Source organism: Papaver somniferum, unplaced genomic scaffold (assembly GCF_003573695.1).
Source record: "Papaver somniferum cultivar HN1 unplaced genomic scaffold, ASM357369v1 unplaced-scaffold_131, whole genome shotgun sequence".
NCBI lineage: Eukaryota > Viridiplantae > Streptophyta > Magnoliopsida > Ranunculales > Papaveraceae > Papaver > Papaver somniferum.
This window is the reverse complement of record NW_020622270.1, coordinates 1,835,409-1,856,292: the sequence shown is the minus strand read 5'-3', so window position 1 is coordinate 1,856,292 and position 20,884 is coordinate 1,835,409. Positions and strand designations below refer to the sequence as shown.

The following is a 20,884-nucleotide window of genomic DNA, read 5'->3' as shown; positions in this document are numbered from 1 at the left end:
ATGGGCCCATACCTGCCGGCCCCAGTTTCCATCGACCAATCAGGTCGCTCTAAAACCGCCACGCTCACACCAGTTGTGGTTGGGCCCGCACCTTCCGGCCCCAGTTTCCATCGACCAATCAAGTCGCTCTAAAGTTGCCACACTCACGTTGGAAGTATGGCCACACCATGTTTGGTCAGCCTTCCCTTTTTCAACCGATCAGGTTGCTCTAAACCTGCCACAACTTTAAAAGAGGTTTCAAGATGTCGCCATACCATGTTGGCTTCCCAAAACCGCGCCAACATGCTAACGGCATACCAAACCTTCCAGAACACGCCATACGTGTCAACGCGCCATAAATAGCGCCCTACGTGCTAACCTACCTCATGTTCGGGGACAACGCCATGATAAGCTCAAATTAGGGTTTTCTAGTCAGAAGAACGACCCTGCATTAGCCAAACCCCTAATTTCCGGTTGCAGCACAAATTATGGGACCCAGGAAGCCCTAGGAATGGCGCCATATCATAGCCACCCACGACAATCCTTACTCCTGTGGCCGTTTACACTCTATGGCCTCGCCATAGTTCCTTTGACATAGCTATGGCACCATTTTCACAAAAAGTGTCGTCATGCCGCGGCCGCATGCCACACGCACCAATTAGGGTTTCGACATGCCAAACCCTAATTTGGGCAAAGTTGCTACGCCAACCAAGCTAAGTTACGTTTCCCGAAACTTTGAGATTGATGTGGAAACAGGGCCAATGTTGCCACGCCACATTTGGGTCTAACACCGATATGCCAAAGTCTAGCGGCCATGGCTGCGCCAGGCGCTACTTAGTGCCACTGGCATGTGCCAGCTATGCCAGCCACGCCACCATGCCACAGTCATGTCGCACGTGCTAAATAGAGTTGCGATGCGCCAAACCCTAATTTAGCTAAAAGTTGCCATGCCAACGGGGTCCAGTGACTCTCCTAAGACCTCAAGATTAACTTAGCAACAAGGCCAATGTTGCTAAAGCCATATTTGTGTCTAACACCAATATGCCAAAACAGCTTCCACGGCTACGCCACTGTCATGCCGCTATGCCATGGCTATGCCAGGCGCCATTTTGCCAATGGCGCCACTTTGCTATACGACAAGATATGGCCATAATCAATGGTCATCCTTCCTCATGAGATGCAATCTCTGCCGTCCAAGTTCGTAACTGAATGATTAATGATTTAATGGGGTTGTAGTAATAAAGGTTCGAACTCTAAGATTTGTGAAGGTGAAGGATTTTTAGATTTATAAAAATTATATACAAATATAGACAAATTGGTAGAGAAGTACTGGGACTAAAGATTCGGCCATTTTTCATTTTCAAGTGGTTCAGAAATTAATTCTAGGCAATTATAATTTAAAACAAAATGAAGATTAACTCTATTCTTTGCCAAAGTAGATTTTATAAAATATTACTTGTATTTCTTAAGCATGGCATATCAAAAATCCCTAGGACTAAGCATAAACCATCAAATGAAATCACAAATAATTAATTAAAATCTTAATTTAATTAAAATTGGTGCAAAAAGTAAATATAGAATTAAATAAAATTACCCCAAATATGAAGTTTGGCCTCCTCCGTCGTCCCAGTGTTGGGGTTTATCTCATCATAGTAAAAATGCTCTCAAAATATTTCATTGATGCTCAAAAGTGTTTTACAATGAAGAGAAATACAAGAAATTGATGAAAAACAGAACTCTGCGACCCACAGAAGGCGTCCAGAATCAACGACAGAGCTGAGTTGCTGTTGTCGTTGAAGAACTACGACCCACAAAGACAGTCGATGTTGTTGTTGATAAACGACTGCTTCTGCGAGTCCGTTCTTCGTGTTCTTCAGGCGTGTTAATGGCAGCAGCAGCAGCAGCAGGTAACTTCTCTGCAACTCCTCCTACGCCTCTCTGCTCGCCTCCAAACCTCCCCAAACTCTCGACCGCCCCTCTGTAGCACATTAGGAACATATTTATACGTAATTGAACCATTGAATCTCCTCCATTAATCCAAAAAATCTTCCCATTACTCGGCAGTGAATGAAAATATTCCCGATATTTTTTTCTTTAATTCTCTGATTTGTTACGGATTGTTCCATGTTTTATCTCTTCTCACGCGTCATCCTTGAGCTGTAGGGATTGTTTCCAGCCAATAAAATCAACCCATGCACGTCTCTTCCATCCAAGAATTCCAAGAATAGAATATTTTTCTTATTTAAGAATATCTTCCCTGATTTGATTACCACCGGTTATCTAACCAATTTTGACCGAATCCAACACCCATACCAGCTCTATCTAGGCCCTAGGAACAAACCCATTTAATTTGGGCCATTGAATCTCCTTTAATCCCGTCCAAACTTCCAACCCTAAATCTGCCAGTTGATAACAATTTTTTCCCGCCAATTTTGTTTTTTTTTTTGAATTTGGGAAGAAGATGTCCTCCCCCTAACCAGAACTTGGGTGCGAATAGCAGCTGCCTTGGGGTGACCTGGGGTGCCCCTTAGTAATTAGGTTACCCCTTATCCAAAAGCGAGAGTTCGAATAACACTTGTCCTCCGGGTGACAAAATCAACTTTTCGAGCAGAATTTTCCAAAAATGTTTATTTCCAAAAAATACCTACAAATACATAAAATAACAAAATTAGTACAAAATCAAGTGCCAACAATATATAGTATTGAGATCAAATTAGACACAAAAATGTGTCTATCAACAGACAGACTTGCGGCAAGCTTCAGGTGACCAACTGCCTAAATCTAGTGGCCATGGCTACGCCAGGCGCCACTTACACCACCGTGCCACTGGCATGCACGATCCATGCCAGCCATGCCACATTTCCACTGGCGTGCACCAAAACGCCACTGCGCCATTATCAGGAGCCAACACAAGGTAGCCATAATCAACGGATACCCTTCCTCATGAGATGCAATCTCAGCCGTCCAAGTTCGCCACCGAACTGACAGACTTGTGGCAGTTTTAGGCGACCAGCCAAGACGTTCCTAATAGCATCACATGTTATTTTCCTGCGGCAAGACTCTTGACTTTGACTTGCCACACATAGCAACCTGCTACACGTTTTCCACGAAAACACTCGAGACATCAAACATGTCACAAACTGGGGGATACTCATCAGGGTATTGGTCTGGTGGTTTACAGCGTGTGGCGTGCAATATGTTCGTTATAAGAAAGTGTCATGAAGCGGGGCAATTAGTGGCGGCAAGAAGTAACGGGTGTAAACGGATCCACTTTCTTCATCATGGAAGCATGGGTTCCTGAAGGTTATACGTTACTCCACTCTTCCACCACCCAATCGTTCCCACTTCCTACGAGACCAGGGTACGTTTCAATATGACTGGTATAAATAGGCTTCACCTATTTCCACCAAAGAACAAGTTTTTGGTCAGCAACAACATAGTATCCAGAAATTACCAAGAACTGATAGCTTCTCACTATGCAAGCCAGTTCCACTTTCTGATACAAGTCATAAAACAAGCCACATCTTCAGAATTAACCATTCTGGTCTCAACACTCTCTTCGCTTCCCTCTCTAAGACCAACCCTTCACCTTCACTTAGTGACCGAAGCAAGCCTGGAACGACCATTTCTTGGTTTAGGCCAGGATTGTACAGATTTATCTCTCGAATCAAAAGTACTCACGTGCAGTGCATTGTTTAGGATTTAGATTCGTTTCTCATCCATACACCCAAAATTACCAAAATCAGCAGAAACAGTTTTCACCCACAAACACTTGGTAACAAAGCATTCAATATTCACCGTTAGATGAAAACCTGATTAGATTCAAGCTAATATCTTTCAACCGTTAGATCGAATCTTAGCTTATTATACACAAATGAAATGCACATTCATTTAGGTTTGTGTAACCGTATCTAAACGTGGACACCTAGTTGGTTTAACAGTAGTTAATCAATGGTTAGCCATATGAGCACTTTCATATCAACCTTATTCATCTTCACCATAAGTAGTTCAAATGACTCATAATAACTAGTTAAAGAGTTTTTTAATTGCTTAGATCTCATAGAAGTATATAAGACACAATCGAAACAAAGACAATTTTGATTCACTCGAATCGATTCATGAACATTATAGCCACGGTTTGCAAATATGCATTCCTTATTTTATATATGTCTTAGCTCACGAATAAACCGATTTAGAAAATAACCCACTCAAGTATGCATACCGGTACCCATACTTAAGTACCCGGATTGAGTTTGTTTTCAGTTCACAAACTCCAGCAGAAATTCACGGGATGTGAACTTCCGGCAGTACGCGTACGGGTACGCGGACTTAGCTTCCGCACATCCTGAACCAGTAAAGTATGCATACTTTAGTTCAAGGATTTTGGACTTACACAAGTATGAGTTCACATACAATGTTTATATCCATTCAAGGTTATTTATTCTAAACTATCATTTCAATCATTGAAACATTCTTAGAGGATGTTAAATAGAGGTTATTCACACACTATTTTTCATCAAAGCGATTTTCAAGATATTGAAATAATCAACATGACTTTCGTCACTTGTAAAGATGAACTTGGCCAAAATAACAAATGTGTATAATCGAAGTTTACCAACACATATTTCGAGAAATAGATAAGCGAGATAAACTCGGCTCGAAATAACAAATGTGTATAATCGAAGTTTATATAGCAATACGACTTTTTCCTTAAGATAGGAGATAGAGTAGATAGACTTTTGAGTGATAGATAAGTTCAAGTCTCCACATGCCTTTTAATCGATGAAGTTCCACCAGTTCCTTGAGTAGTTCTTCGTTTTTGCATGATGAACGTCGTAGAGTCTAGATCTCAACTACACTTTATATCCTAGTCCGAGACTTAGCTATAAGTAGACTAGGAATCCAGAGTTATAGTTTTGGCAACTAAATTTGACAAACAAGCTTGAGATAGCAACACTTGCGAGTTCGACCGAGCAGTGCTCTAACACGCTCGAACCCTGAATCAATAATATATTTTTTGTATATGAATCTTCCTCACCGAGTTTTCCTCAGTTTTAATAGACTAGGTCATGTACAAGCAATCGTGCCATCTTGGAAAATCGCATGTTGGAGAAAATTTATGATAACAACCCCTTTATAGACCTGGATGATGATGAATCTGAGAGTTGGGAGGGTGAATTTAAATTCCTCATAGATGACCAAATTGATGATATGGATTTTTTTCAGGATGCATCCATGTCTTCTTCTGCATTTTTAGACTCATATTTTGTTATAGTGGAGTCTAATGTAATGGTAGATGAAGATGAGTTTCTAGACTTTTTATATGGGCCTGATACAGACTCAATTGCAACGGAAAACGCAGGAATGAGTTTGTTGAAATCAGTAGATCGCTTGATGGGTTCGATTTGGATTTAGATGAAGACCAGGCAATTACTGTCTTAGGCAAAAGGATATATTCATAATTTTCTCCTGAAACTTCGTTTTTCTCTCCTTTTACAGACTACAGAGACATATCGGATTGAGAGTATCAAATTTCGATAGGTGGTATCTTGGGAGATGTCGAAGGCCAATCATTCTCTTTACTTGGTAAATGTTCTGCTCATCAGATATGTTATCCCCTCACCTTTCTGATGAATAATTTTTCACCCCTGAAAGAGATGTCATAGAAATTGTTAAACCTACCTTCATCATTAGATTTTCTTCAGAAGAAGAAGAATCTTCAAAGACCAAATCTTATTTGGGTTCATGTGGTGAATCGTCTGATTTTTTCAAAACCCCTCATTCCTCTCTTTCAATTTTAAAATTAGGGAAAGTTGAAGTTGTTAATCGAAATATAAATCAAGATGGATGTTTCTTGGAAGAGTCTACTTTAAATGCTTCTTGTTCAATTCCATTCGATGAAAATTGTTGTTATGAAGGTCTTTGATGAAAGAAACAGAAGGGCTCATGTAACACTCCAAATCACTTTATCTTTATGTTATTATCAATCAGATACTCATACACTAGTGGAATATAGCCGTTTTAAGATAGTCCAATAGTGTCGTTTCAGAGGGTAAAAAGACACTGCCATACTGCCGCTGAAAGTGCCGTAGATTCAGTGTCTTTTTCTGAAACGACACTTTCAAGGTGCCCCTAAATAACGATGCTTTCGGTGTGCCGTTGTGCACGACATCTGTATGACATCGTAGATTTGATTTATTTAATATTAAAAATATATGTCAGATCTGGCTGACTGCTGTCATTCTGACTGGGGTGAAACAGTTCTGATTCCGATTCAGATTACAGAAAACTGAAACTCAAATTACATTGAAATTCAAATAACAATTCAAATTCAAATCAAAATTAATATTAAAATACTGAAATTCAAATGACAATTCAAATTCCAAATAAAAACCAGATTCATCTAATACAAAATGACAACTCAATTACATTGAATTTTACTCATAAATTTAGTCCAAACTCATAAAAAGAAAGAAGGATTCAGCTGCTAATTAACAAGTTCAAGGTCTCTTAAAGAGAAGTGATACAAGTCCTAAAACTTTTAACAATGTCATTATGACCTTGGCACCAACATGCTTGAGAACAGAATTGCAGTAGCACAAACTTTTCCAAAATTTCCTTATCCAGCAGGAACAGCAGTCTTACCATCAACCATGACATCAGTGCACCCTGCATTTACAATTGCCAGCTATTTAGACACAAAAATGGGAATTGGCACCTTCATACACATACAGATATAACATTCAAACACGGTAGGAACGAAAGCAAACCTTGTTGGAGACATAAGAAAACAAATGTTGATCCTCCGGGAAGCAAGAACTGCACTCATCACCCTACATTTCACGACTTGTCCAGCATGATATATTGAACCTGCCTCGCAGCCTGGGTCTAATCCAAGTTCAGACCTGGTTAAGAGAGGGAATAAATAGCTAAAGAAACGATAATTAAATATTATATTAGGAGGCTTATAAAGTAGATAATCATCAAAGCTATCTATAATAATTACCAAAAAAAGATAAGGTAGAGAAGTTGTCAAGTTATGTCCTTGAAAAAGGAAAACTGGTTACTCTTTATCCACGAACTAATTTCATATACAAATGATACTTTTAACACACTAAATAAATATGAAGAAATCATGAAATGCAATTATATAGCATAGTGCTGACTAAGATCATCGCATATGCACAAATGCACAAGAATGAACTGTATGCAAGTTTAACCTCTGCATCACAACAAGGGATCGGTTATATATAACAACTAAATGGCGAGCAAATCCTTGCACTCCATTGTAGAAGCTCATAGATCACCCATGTGTTTCAACTTTTCTGATCCATCCATGTGTTATCAGTCCATCGGTAGCATAGTCAAATGAACTAAGAATAGCAAGTTGTGGCTTGACCTGAAGAGAACACAGCAAACAAGATACGAAGATTAAAAAACGGGCCTAAAATACTGAGAAACTGAGGACCGACCAACAGAGATCGGAATGCATTAGACTTCAAGAAAATAAGAAGGAATACTAAGTCAACAATATCACAAGAAACATAACAAACAAGAGTCTTTTTGTGTGTGACTGATATAAGCCTGGACTTGAAACCTAGCACTCGAAATGCTAAATCTGATCCAACCCACACAGAACAATTGCCACAACGATAAACAAGTTAACAACTGATTCTTTTCACACATACAACATAGTTAGGAGGTAACAGACAATAAGAGTAATTTATGCTAAGAGAAAATACCTTGAATTTCTTCTCAGGCTTTGGGACTTCAAGTTATGACATGTGTGTAAGAGGACAAAATTCCTTCACACCAGTTGATAGCTGCACATAAGCACCAAAGTCCCCGACAGAGTTTACCTTCCCCTTGACAACCATACCTGGTTTGACATCTAAGTGAGTGAAAACTGATCCCTCAAAAGCACTAGCCTGAATAAAGTATGCAGAATAGTGGAAGCAAATTAGGAAACCACACTTTGAATACTTAATACTATAAGAACTAGCCTTGTATAACAGAACAGAATAATGCAAATGCTAAACGGTTCGAAACATTGCATACAATCATTGCTAGCAAGGGGTCACCCTTGTAGTCTGTATAAATTTGCAACTATTAAATGAGAGGTAAATCATTTGAATCCAGGCACCCACAATATTAACACCTTGGCGGATAAATTCTCTCTACATAATCTTAATGCCTCTAATCTAATGTGCACCACTCATGCAGAGAAAATATATTAAGGTCAAGACACAACCTCCAAGATATTTAATGTGAGTCCTTCCAAGTGCCTAAATCCTAGAATGCAAGCACGAACAGAACCCGACCTCCTTGTACTTCTTCTCCAGCTTCCGAACTTTCTCATCTGCCACGTCAAATATCTAAATTCTAAATAAAAGTTTCAAAACAGCAGGCATGGTCTTATTGGTGATAAACATATGGGAATATCAACAGAAAACAGATGCAATGATAAGATCTTACACCAACATTATCACGAAAATATAAGGAGAACTTTGAAGTTATCACCATATTTTCTGGATACAATTTCCCATCAACGATCTTTGTTCCATCACCATCTTGCCTACAATAAACATACAGCAACAAGTTAACCAGAATCCCATTTTCAGTGCACATTTCCTTAAATACGAAATCGAACAATAGATTAGTGGAGTTAGAGAATTTACCCATGAATCTTATTCTCAATGCTACCTTTCAGAGCTTCTTCTCCAATACCAGGCCAGGCTCTATCCATACATCTACACACAACAGACAACAAAATGAGTTATCAAAATAAATCCTTCACCAGAAAAATAAAAATGAACCAAAAATTATATGCAATAAAATTTTGATTCTCATCTAGAAACAGAAAAACGATTCAAATACACATCTGTAACCCATCAAATAAAACCCTAAATTCATATGAGAGCATCAGGGATAACCATCCTCTTAATCTTGTCCTATGGTTTTTGGGATACCCTCATAAGCCTCGATTGAAGAAACTACAACAGCCTCGCATGGTCTTGTGTGGAATCATACTAGAAATAGTCGAATAAAAAAAAAAAATATATTAAATCAACTTCAAAAATCAAAATCAAACTTGGTTACGGTTTGCAACAGAAACTTGCCCACAAACGGTCTTCTTCCTTCCTTGAGAAACGAAAATATACTTCGTTTACGAAGAACAAATAGATCTGGAACAAAGACTTTTTCAGTAGCACCCAAACTGAAACATCAATTAATGAGATCAGAAAGCCATGTTTCCTTGATAGAAGAAGAACAAAAAGAAACCTTTCTTTCTTCTATGAATGAATTGATGAAGAACAAGAAGAAAAAAAACGAATTCTTTTTGTTCTGTGATTTGTATGGTTAGTATCTAACTTATTACAAACCCTAACTTTACCTGTAGACAAAATTAAGATCGAAACTGGATAATTGCACATCAAAAGAAACTGGGTTTCTATCAAACACGAAATTGGTTGAACAACAGTAAATCAGACATCTCTTCAAGGTTTAATGGAGGAGAGTTTTTAAGAAATTTTTTTAAGAACTTCCGATAAATTGGTTGGATGGTGGTCGGTTTTCAGTGAAAAAGGTTTTGATGGTGGTGGGATTTCAGAGGAAATAGTTCACTGTGTGATTTTTTTCCTCTGTGTTTTGGTGAGAGCTGGAGAGAGAGAGAGTTAGATAGAGATGAATGAAAGATAAAGATGAAGGAAATAAAAAAATATTTTACTCGATAATAACGAAGTACTCTTGCTTCATCTCAGCCGTTACCACAAAGAAGCTAATCCTAACCGCACGATTATGCCAACGAAATGATACTATTCTACGTGTCGTTGTAAAAGTAGCTAAAGTCAAACCACTACAACAGTTTGGCTTTAGTCAGAGGCAAACACTAAAGTGTCGTTATAGAAGTCCACGAAAGATCATCCACAACGACAACTTCATTTTAGTCAGCGACGTGTTCTGATATGTGGCGGTTTTTGGGACTTCTGTTTTATGTCGTTTCGTTATGTCCTAGATAGCCTCTTTTCCACTAGTGATACTGGTTTCCTTTTCTTTTATAATCTATTTTGCATATTTTATTTTTGCATCAGTTTCAATTAATCTTGTCTCTTTAAGTTTCGATTCATCGGCTACAATGAAATTAGTGGCTTGGAATACGTAGGCTTGTGGGAATTAAAAAAAACTAGACAACATCTAGATCAACTTATAAAAACTGAAAAACCTGATATTTTGTTTTTGTCTGAAACAAAATCTCACATACCATTTCTCAAAAAACTTTTGTCTGAGTTCCCAAAATCTTTTTCCTATTGGCAAAGCATGGGGTTTGGCTTTGGCTTGGATTGACGGGTTTCATTTTGATATTGTTCACTGGAACAATAACATGTTAAATATGCTTATAAAAACAAACTTTCATGAAAACATTTGGCTTTTAATTGCTTTCTATGGCTCTCCCTATAAACCCCATAATTTAGAATCATGAAAATTTATTCTAGATTAACACATTCTGGTATGGCTTGGGTTGTAGTAGATAATTACAACCAATTTTTTGATCCTTCTGTAAAGCAATGTGGTTTTCCTTTTAACATTATGGAAGCTGAACCTTTCATTAGACTGCTATAAAGGGTTGGTCTGAGTGATTTAGGGTTTTCGGGAAATAACTTCACATCGGATAAACATAGGAGGGTTGTAAGAACATTCAGGAAAGGTTGGATAAAGCTTTTGTCAACGACGACTGCATAAACCATTATCTCGAATCTTCTATCACTCATGTCCCTCACATTGGCTCTGACCATTGTCCAATTAGGTTCGAAGTAACTCCAAACTCAGATTTTAATAAAAAAATTCTTTTTGAGTTTTTTGGTACTTGGTTACATGATAAGTCTTGTATTCAATTAATTGTAATGCATGGGATATATCATTGATAAATGCAACTTATGTATCTTGTGCAACTTAAAAAACCTAGGAGAAAATCTTACAATCTGGAGGAAAAATGTTTGTATAGTTCCTAACAAAAAAAATCAAAACTTCTAACAGATATAGACCACCTGAAGACCTCGATTATTTCCAAAAAAAAATAAAATAATAAGAATTTCTCTTCGGTGACAAAATGTTTGAGTTAGAAACCCTTTATAATACTTAGGAAGTGATGGCTAAACAAATCTCAAGAGACAATTTTGCGAAATTAGGAGAAATAAATACAAAGTATTTTCACATTAAAAATCTCAAAAGAAAAAAAATAAGATAGATTGTATGCGTAATCAAAAGGGGGGTATGTTGATAAAGAGTTCACATTAAAACTCTCTTTACAACCGCTCCTACTGTGTCGGATCAGGAACTTACGGGTTTAATCCTAAAAGTGAAATCTGAACAGGATAATGATTTTTTGTATCAATTCCAACGACAGAGGAAGTTTGGAAGGTAGTAAAGGCGATGAAACGAAACAAGTCATCGTGACAAGATGGACTGGTAAGTTTTTTAAACATAATTGGGAGTTGTTTCAGTATACAGATGTTTTCAAAAAAAAAAAAACTAAACCCCAAATTAAATGGGACTTTTCTTTTCTTAATCCCTAAAATATCAGTCGTCTTTTTTGTCTTCAAGACAAATAGAAGATAACATTATAGTTGCGCATGAGGTAATTCATTTATTAAGGAAATAATACCAAGAATGGGGGTATACGGGTGAAAATTGACATGTCAAAGGCATTTGAAGGGTCAATCGGGATTTTTTGCTCCAAACCCTCTCTGCATTTGGCTTTTGTAAAGACTGGTGCAGCTTAATCCACCAATGTGTTTCTACTTCTTCTATTGCAGTTTTACTCAAAGGCACACCAAGTGAGCCATGTTGGTAAGACATATTTGAAAAACAGAAAGTATTTCTTTTTGGATGTTTTCTGATCCACTGGTCTTCTGCATCTAGTCCACGAACGTCTGTGTCTTTCTTTGGAGTTTTAGGGTTTCCATAACAAGGATGTCCTTCTCTTGTTTGTAAACATATATATTGTTTTTGCCTTCCCTAATTAAAAAAAAAAAGAAGAAAAATGGAGAACTCCTCAAGACCTCAAGAAGTGGTGAATCTTGATATGGAAGAAGACACTAAAGGATGCGATTCTTTTCAAGAACTTGTCTTGAAAAAGATGATTGAAAGGAAAGACTACAACTCCTGGATTGGAGAATCTGTCAAAGATTTAATTCTTTTTCAGAATGACTCTAGGGTCGAATTTGCAAATCTTCTATTACAAATAAATCAGCTTATTGATGATCAGACCAAAATCCTTGATAATCAAAAGATCTTGATCAGGAATCAGAAGAAACCTATCTTGGACTGTGTCAAAGATAGGCATCTTGCCCGCATTTTTGATCAGAAAGTTAATGTTCTAAGTCATGAACATGGAGTCTCTATGGTCAAAAGAATCAAGGATATCAGTGATACCTTTATGATGGACCCTTTCAAAGGTACGATGTTATTAAAAAACTTGATTTTTTGATTTTTCTAGGAGACTTCTTATGAGAATTTATTTTTGTGTTTTAAGAAGAATAACTAGGGTTTGGAATAGCAATTATTGTGAGTACACATAGCTATTGCCAACGATTTTCATCTTGCAATGTTTTTAGATTTATTTATTTAAATTCTAAAGTTTATTTGGAAGATGATTTTGCAGTATTAATATTTATGGTTTCATATATTTCAACTTGGTTATGACTCAACTAAATTCTAGTCTGAAGTTAACTTGGAGTATGCATACCTGTACGCGTACTGGCGAAGTCAGTTGAAATCCGGGTACTATAGTATGCGTACCTGTATGCGTACTGGAATCAACTGAAGTTTAGAAGTGTACGACAGTATGCGTACCCGTTTGCATATTGGCGAAACAGTCGAAGTCCGGCACCTTAGGTATGCGTACCCGTTTGCATACTTGAGTGGGTTATGTTCTCAAATCGGTTTGTTCGTGAACTAATACATTTATATATAAGGAATACAATCTTTTGCAAACCGTGGCTATAATGTTCATGAATTGATTCGAGTGAATCAAAATCGATTTTGCTTCAATTGTGTCTTGTATACTTTTAGGAGAAATATAAACAATTGAACAACTCTAGAACTAGTTTCGTTTGAGTCATTTGAACTAGTTATGGTTAAGACGAATAAGGTTGATATGAAAGTGTTCATATGGCTAACTTCGGTTAACTATTGTTGAGCCAACAAAGGTGCACACGTTTAGGTACGGTCACTCATATCTAAATGAAATCACTTTTCATTTGTGTGTAACAAGCTAAGTTCGATCTAACATTTGAAAGATATTAGCTTGAATCTAATCAGGTTTCCATCTAACAGTGAATATTGAATACTTTTTTACCAAGGTAACATTGATTGCAAACCCTGATTTGAAGACGGTATAAGGGAGAACTCTAGCAACTGAGAAACCTAATCCCCACACCTCATGTGTGATATTAGTTGCGACTAGAGTCGATTCTCCTTTAACCTTAGGTTTTTTCAAAACCCTGTAGGTTAATGATTTTAAGACTTCATTGGGATTGTGAAGTCAGACCCAACTATTTTCTCTGTAGTCGGGTGTTCTGATCTTGTTGTTTTCTATCGTGATTGAATATTATCTTCTCTAAGATTTGCTCGAGATTTAATCTCTGACTGGCAAGATAAAAATTAGTCACAAACATCTTCGTCTTATCGTTTGTGATTCCATAATATCTTGTTTCGCTACCATACAATTAAGATTATTGTGAGGTGATTGATATTTCTTGGCTGTTCTTGGGGGATATAAATCTGGTATATCAATTGGTTCCCGTTCACCTTGATTTATCAAAATACGGAACAAAACTCATAGGTATATCTGTGGGAGACAGATTTATCTATTCAATAGACTTTTATATGTGAGACATATTGGTTTATCAAGTCCCCGACTTTGGGTCGTAGCAACTCTTAGTTGCGGGTGAGATCAACTAAGGAAATCAAGTGCGGAGAGTCCTGATGGGAGTCAAAGGAGTAAGGAACGCAAATGTACCTTGATCAGTGTGAGATTGGTTATGGCTCAACTACATTCTAGTCTGAAGTTAACTTGGAGTAGGATAGTGTGTGTAGCGGCTTAATATAGTGTGGTGTTCAAATCTGGACTAGGTCCTGGGGTTTTTCTGCATTTTTGGTTTCCTCGTTAACAAAATTTCTGGTATCTGTGTTATCTCTTTTCTGCATTATATTTGCTTATATAATTGAAAATTCACAGGTTGTGCGTAAGTTCAATCAATTGTGAATCCAACCTCTGGTTGTTGATTATATTGATTGACACTTGGATATTGGTTTTTGATATCGTCCAAGTTATTTCTTATATTCAATCGATCTCGCAAATTCCTATTTGTTTGATTGCGGATTGAATTGAGAAATAGAGATATAACTCTTTAATATACTTTTCTTAAGATTGAGTCTGACTGTATAGTTGATTCTCTTTAAAGTGTATTGGAGTTAGTCCATACATATTTCTAAGCTAAATATTGGGTGTATGGAGGTTTTTCAAGGCTCCTTATTGCTAAGGAACAAACCAAACACATTACTGGAATTAAAATTTCTAGACACAGTTAATTAATTTCTCACCTCCTATTTGCAGACGACTGTCTGTTATTTTCCAAAGTAAATCTTGTAAGTTGCAAAATTTTCTTAAATATTATTAGTCAATTTAGCAACGCATCTGGGAAACTTATAAACTTTTCAAAGTCTGTCATATTTTTTTAGTAAAAAGATACATTCTAATCATCAAAGAATTATGATTAGGCTCTTAAAAATGAAGAAACTAAGTATCACAAACTCTTATCTAGGAGCACCTTTGTTCATAGATAGATCAAAAATAAAAACTTTTGACAAAATTATGCAAAATATGGAGATTACAGTTAAAAGTTGGAATGGAAAAACAATGGTTCAAGTGAGTCAGATGATACTTAATAAATCTGTCATATATAGTCCACCCATTTACCAAATGGGTTGCTTCTCCTTGCCTAAGAAAATAACTTATAAAATCGATGCAATTCAAAGATACTTTTGGTGGGGAAAACAAAATAACTATAAAGTTTTTTTACCCAATTATCTGGGAATTTTTTTGTGAACCCATAGAACTAGGAGGCTTAGGTTTTAAAGAAGCTAAAAATACGAACAAGACAATGATATCCTATGCAACTCTGTGTTAAAATATACATACTTTAGAGATACAACTGTTTTCCATTCTAAGAAACATTATAATGCTTCTAGGGTATGGAGATGTATTTTGCAGGGTGTTTCTCTGATTCATTAGTTCAGTTGATGGGAGGTAAATGATGGTAAGTTAATAAGTGTGTGGAGACATAAATGGATACCATGTGTGGAAAATAATCTCTTGTCTTTCTGTGGTACTCAACTAAACTCTTTAACATGTTATATCTGAGTTATTAGACTCAAATACAAAGAAGTGGAATGAAAAGGAAGTGAGGAATAACTTCCTGGTTGACATTGCTGGAAAAATCATAGGTATCCGAATATTTACAGATAGGAAAAGCAGGATGAAACAAGATAAACTAAGATCGCTACTTACTAAAAATGGGATCTTCATTGTGAAATCCATGTATCAAAAACTTACAAACCCATCTATCGGTCATACTAGGCTAGCAAATGTATCTTTCTGGAAATCTTTTTGGAAACTAAATATGTCACAAATAATTAATATTTTTTGTGTGGAAATGTATTAATAATGCACTGTATGTTAGGAAGAAACTGGGTCAGTACATGAAAGATATAAATATGAAATGCATTTTTTGTGAGCATGAATGTGAATATTTAAAACATTTTTTTTAGTATCCTCATGTCAAGTTTGTGTGGATGTCACCCCCATTGGTGAGTACGATTCATATAACTATTGCTACTTTCTCATTTTCTTCCATGTACTCGGATTGAATCGCAGGAGTCTGTAACAATAGCAATATAGAAACAACGACTACAAAATGTTGGCTAATTTGGAAGGAAAGATATCTTAGAATCTTTCAGTGCAAATCTACCACAAGTGTACAGTTAGCTTTAGCATTTCAGAGACATATGAAATTATGGTATCCTCTGAATGCAAATAAGAAAGAAACCCCATATCCTAGGATACCAACTGACTCAGTTTTTCCAAGACAACCAAATTACATAGATCAAAGCTGGACTAAACCTCTATCTACATAGTCCAAAGAATTAACTTTGATGCTTCTTGGATTGATCTTACATCTCATGTTGGTTACGGTATAATTCTTCGTTCTGATATAAGAACAACTATCCAGGCTAGAGCTGACACCACCAATGTCTCCTTTACAGAAGAAGAAAAAGTTCTGGACCTACTGAAGCAGCTACTTAGTAAAAAGTATGGACCCTAAAGAACTTTTGGGCAGAACGTGATTTCCACATGTTAATACTTATGCCCAATATGAATCAAGTAACATTTTTTGGAGGAACCAACCTATAATTTTAGAAGCTATGAGGATTTTACTTTTCATGTGACAACTTTTTGGGTATTCAATTTAAGCATAGAATATATAACGTGGTTGCATGAACTTTTGAGTAATCCATAAACAACAATGGATATAGATGCCTGAATTCATCATTTCTGCTCTTAATTTAGACTGTCAATTTGCAATTCCAGTTGTGTTTCCAATTTCCGCTGATGAGATTAACAATATGTTGGCCGATACCAGTATCTCAAACCACTGTAATGAGATAAGGGTGACCAACACTTTGGATATTCCTTTATTTCCTTAATTTTCTTTAATCTACTTAACTTTCAATAAAAAACGTATGCATGCAGTACCACCTATTAATTGTTGTATTACACCTAATGATTAGTTCTTTTTATCATTCTAAATATAAAAACAGTAAATACCCAAAGTTGCAAAAATTATATCATACCTGAAAAAGCGGGGGCTAACAACCACACCCAATATTTCTCTTAGCAATATGTATGGACAAACTCCAATATACTTTAAAGAGAATCAACTAGACAGTCAGACTCAATCTTATTAAAAGTATATCAAAGAGTTATATCTCACTTTCTCGATTCAATATTTACTCAAGCAAATAGAAATCTGCGAGTCTAATTGAATACAAGAGAAACTACTTGAACGGTACCAAAGACCAATGTTCAAGGATCAATCAATTTCAATCAACAACCAAAAGTTGGATTTCCCAATTGATCGATTCAACGCACAACCTGTGATATTTCAATTATATAACAAAATATATGCGGAAAAGAAATAACACAGACACCAGAAGTTTTGTTAACGAGGAAACCCCAAATGCAGAAAAACCCCGGGACCTAGTCCAGATTGAACACACACTGTATTAAGCCACTACAGACACTAGCCTACTATAAACTAACTTCCGTATGGACTTTAGTTGAACCCCAATCAATCTCACAATGATCCAAGGTACAGTTGCGCTGCTTACATCTCTGATCCCAGCAGGATACTACGCACTTGATTCCCTTAACTGATGTCACCCACAACTAAGAGTTGCTACGACCCAAAGTCGAAGACTTTAATAAACAAATCTTTATCACACAAAAAAGTATACGGTAATAGATGAATCTGTCTCCCACAGAAATACCTACAAGTTTTTATTCCGTCTTTTGATAAATCAAGGTGAACATGAACCAATTGATAACCAGGACTTATATTCCCGAAGAACAACCTAAAATTATGAATCACCTCACAATAATATTAATCGACTAGCGAAAGAAGATATTGCGGATCACAAAAATGAGACGAATGTGTTTGTGACTTCTTTTATATCTTTCGTATCGGAGAAATCAATCTCAAGCCAATCTTACGTTTGTACTCAAATACGATAGAAACAGCAAGATCAGATCACAAAACTACAAAGAAAATAGTTGGGTATGGCTTCACAATACCAATGAAGTCTTCAAGTCGTTAACCTACATGGTCTCGAGAAGAAACCTAAGGTAAAAGGAGAATCGACTCTAGCTAATACAACTAGTATCATACAGGAGGTGTGGGGATTAGGTTTCCCAGTTGGTAGAGTTCTCCTTTATATAGACTTTCAAATGAGGGTTTGAAATCAATGTTATCTTAGTAAAAAAGCATTCAATATTCACTGTTAGATGAAAACCTGATTAGACTCAAACTAATATCTTTCAACCGTTAGATCGAACTTAGCTTGTTACACACAAACGAAATGCACGTTTATTTAGGTTTGTGTAACCGTACCCAAACATGTACACTTAGTTGGTTTAACAGTAATTAACCAAATGGTTAGCCATGTGAGCACTTCCATATTCACCATATTCTTCTTTACCACAACTAGTTCAAATGACTCAAATGAACTAGTGAGAGAGTTGTTCAGTTGCTTAGATCTTATAGAAGTATACAAGACACAATCGAAGCAAAAACGGTTTGATTCACTCGAATCAATTCATGAACTTTATAGCCACGGTTTGCAATTATGCATTCCTTAGTTTATATAAGTTTAAGTTCACGAATAACCGTTTTTAGAAAATAACCAACTTAAGTACGCATACTGGTACGCGAACTTAAGTACCCGGAATGAGTTTGTTTTCAGTTCACAAACTTCAGCAGAAATTATCAGGACGTGAACTTTCGACAGTGCGCGGACTTTAGTTCCAATTTTTCTGAGCAGCAAAGTACACATACTTTGGTTCAAGGAATAAGGACTTACACACATATGTGTTACCACACAATTTTTATATCTTTCCAAGCTTGTATATTCTAAACTATCATTTCAATCATTGAAACATTCTTATAGGACGTTATATAGTTGTTATTCACAAATCATTTTTCGTCAAAGCCATTTTCAAGTAATTGAAACTAATATGACTTTCGTCACTAGTAAAGATGAACTTGGCCAAAGCGAAATCTTACCAACACATATTTCGAGAAATAGATAAACGAGATAAACTCGGCTCGAAATAGCAAATGTGTATAATCAAAGTCTATATAGAAATACGACTTTTGTCTCAAGATATGAGATAGAGTAGATAGACTTTTGAGTGATAGATAAGTTCAAGTCTCCACATACCTTTTAGTCGATGAAGTTCCACAAGTTCCTTGAGTAGTTCTTCGTCTTTGTATGATGATCGCCATGGAGTCTTGAGCTCAATTACACTTTCTATCCTACTCTAAGACTTAGCTAATAGTAGACTAGAAATCAATACTTATAGTTTTGATCACTAACATTGACAAATATGCTTGATATAGCAACGTATGCGAGTTCGACCGAGCAATGCTCTAACAATACCTAAGGAAGATACTGAAAAATGCTCCTTAGCTTGCAGTCGAAAATGATAAAATTAACAGAAACTAACACTCCCGTTAAAAAAAAAACCTTGTATCCACCGAAATGAATGTTTATCTTGATATTAATGATATATGATCGTTCATTTACCTTTGATGTCTACGAACTACCTTTTATTAATACAACTTCTTTAACATAAAGGTTTGGGACCAGCAAAAACTATTATTTTGGAGAGAAAAAATATAGCATGTGCAAACGTAGTTGGATTACAAAATTATGTTATTTTAAAAAGTGTTAGAGCACTGCTCGGTCGAACTTGCAAGCGTTTCTATTCAAGTTTAGTTTCCAAAACTATAAGTCTTGATTTCTAATATACTTATAGCTAAGTCTCGGACTAGGATAGAAAGTGTAGTTGAGCTCTATACTCCACGGCATTCATCATGCAAAGACGAAGAACTACTCAAGGAACTGGTGGAACTTCATCGACTAAAAGGTATGTGGAGACTTGAACTTATCTATCACTCACAAGTATATCTACTCTATCTCCTATCCTGAGACAAAAGTCGTATTTCTATGTAGACTTCGATTATACACATTTGCTATTGCGATCCGAGTATACCTCGCTTATCTATTTCTCGAAATATGTCTTGGTAAGCTTTCGCTTTGGCCAAGTTCATCTTTACAAGTGACGAAAGTCATGTTGGTTATTTCAATATCTTGAAAATCTCTTTGATGAAAAATAGTGTGTGAATAACCTCTATTTAACATCCTCTAAGAATGTTTCAATGATTGAAATGAGAGTTTAGAATATATAACCATGAATGGATATAAACATTGTATGTTAACTCATACTTGTGTAAGTCCAAAATCCTTGAACTAAAGTATGCGTACTTTACTGGTTCAGGATGTCCTGAAGCTAAGTCCGCGTACCCGTAAGCGTACTGCCGGAAGTTCACATCTCGTGAATTTCTGTTGGAGTTTGTGAACTGAAACAAACTCAATCCGGGTACCGGTATGCATACTTGAGTGCGTTATTTTCAAAAAACGGTTTATTCGTGAACTACGACATATATAAACTAAGGAATGCATATTTGCAAACTGTGGCTATAATGTTCATGAATCAATTCGAGTGAATCAAAATCGTTTTTGATTCGATTCTGTCTTATATACTTCTATGAGATCTGAGAAATTGAACAACTCTCTAACTAATTCTTATGAGTCATTTGAACTAGTTATGGTGAAGATGAATAAACCTAAATGAGCGTGCATTTCGTTTGTGTATAACAAGCTAAGATTCGATCTAACGGTTAAAAGATATTAGATTAAATCTAATCAGGTTTTCATCTAAAGGTGAATATTGATTGCTTTGTTACCAAGGTAGCATTGATTGCAAACCCTGATTTGAAGACTATATAATGGAGAACTCTAGCAACTGGGAAAACTAATCCCCGCACCTCATGTGTGATACTAGTTGTATAAGCTAGAGTCGATTTTCCTTTAACCTTAGGTTTCTACCGAGACCCTGTAGGTTAACGACTTGAAGACTTCATTGGGATTGTGAAGCCAGACCCAACTATTTTCTCTATAGTTGAGTGATCAGATCTTGTTGTTTCTATCGTGATTGAGTGCA

General features: G+C 36.3%; 1 protein-coding gene across 1 annotated transcript; it reads right to left on the bottom strand.

Moving 5' to 3' along the window:
• Positions 1–6,341: 6,341 nt before the first annotated feature.
• On the bottom strand, positions 6,342–9,476 carry LOC113332368 (rRNA biogenesis protein RRP5-like). The gene is made up of 8 exons (XM_026578913.1): positions 9,374–9,476; positions 9,071–9,196; positions 8,658–8,729; positions 8,455–8,554; positions 8,231–8,338; positions 7,722–7,907; positions 6,750–7,378; positions 6,342–6,648 (listed from the first exon to the last, which is right to left on the bottom strand). The coding sequence occupies exons 3-6, from the start codon at positions 8,723–8,725 to the stop codon at positions 7,755–7,757; spliced, it is 429 nt and encodes a 142-aa protein (XP_026434698.1). The 5' UTR covers positions 8,726–8,729; positions 9,071–9,196; positions 9,374–9,476; the 3' UTR covers positions 6,342–6,648; positions 6,750–7,378; positions 7,722–7,754.
• Between the last annotated feature and the right edge of the window lie 11,408 nt (positions 9,477–20,884).

What these genes read in the sequence shown, in the direction of transcription:
- LOC113332368 (XM_026578913.1), bottom strand. Translation starts at nt 8,725, where the DNA reads ATGGATAGAGCCTGGCCTGGTATTGGAGAAGAAGCTCTGAAAGGTAGC. An exon ending in ATTGAGAATAAGATTCATGG is followed by an intron (nt 8,555 to 8,657) that starts GTAAATTCTCTA and finishes TGTTTATTGTAG; the next exon opens with GCAAGATGGTGATGGAACAA. An exon ending in ATTTTCGTGATAATGTTGGT is followed by an intron (nt 8,339 to 8,454) that starts GTAAGATCTTAT and finishes TTGACGTGGCAG; the next exon opens with ATGAGAAAGTTCGGAAGCTG.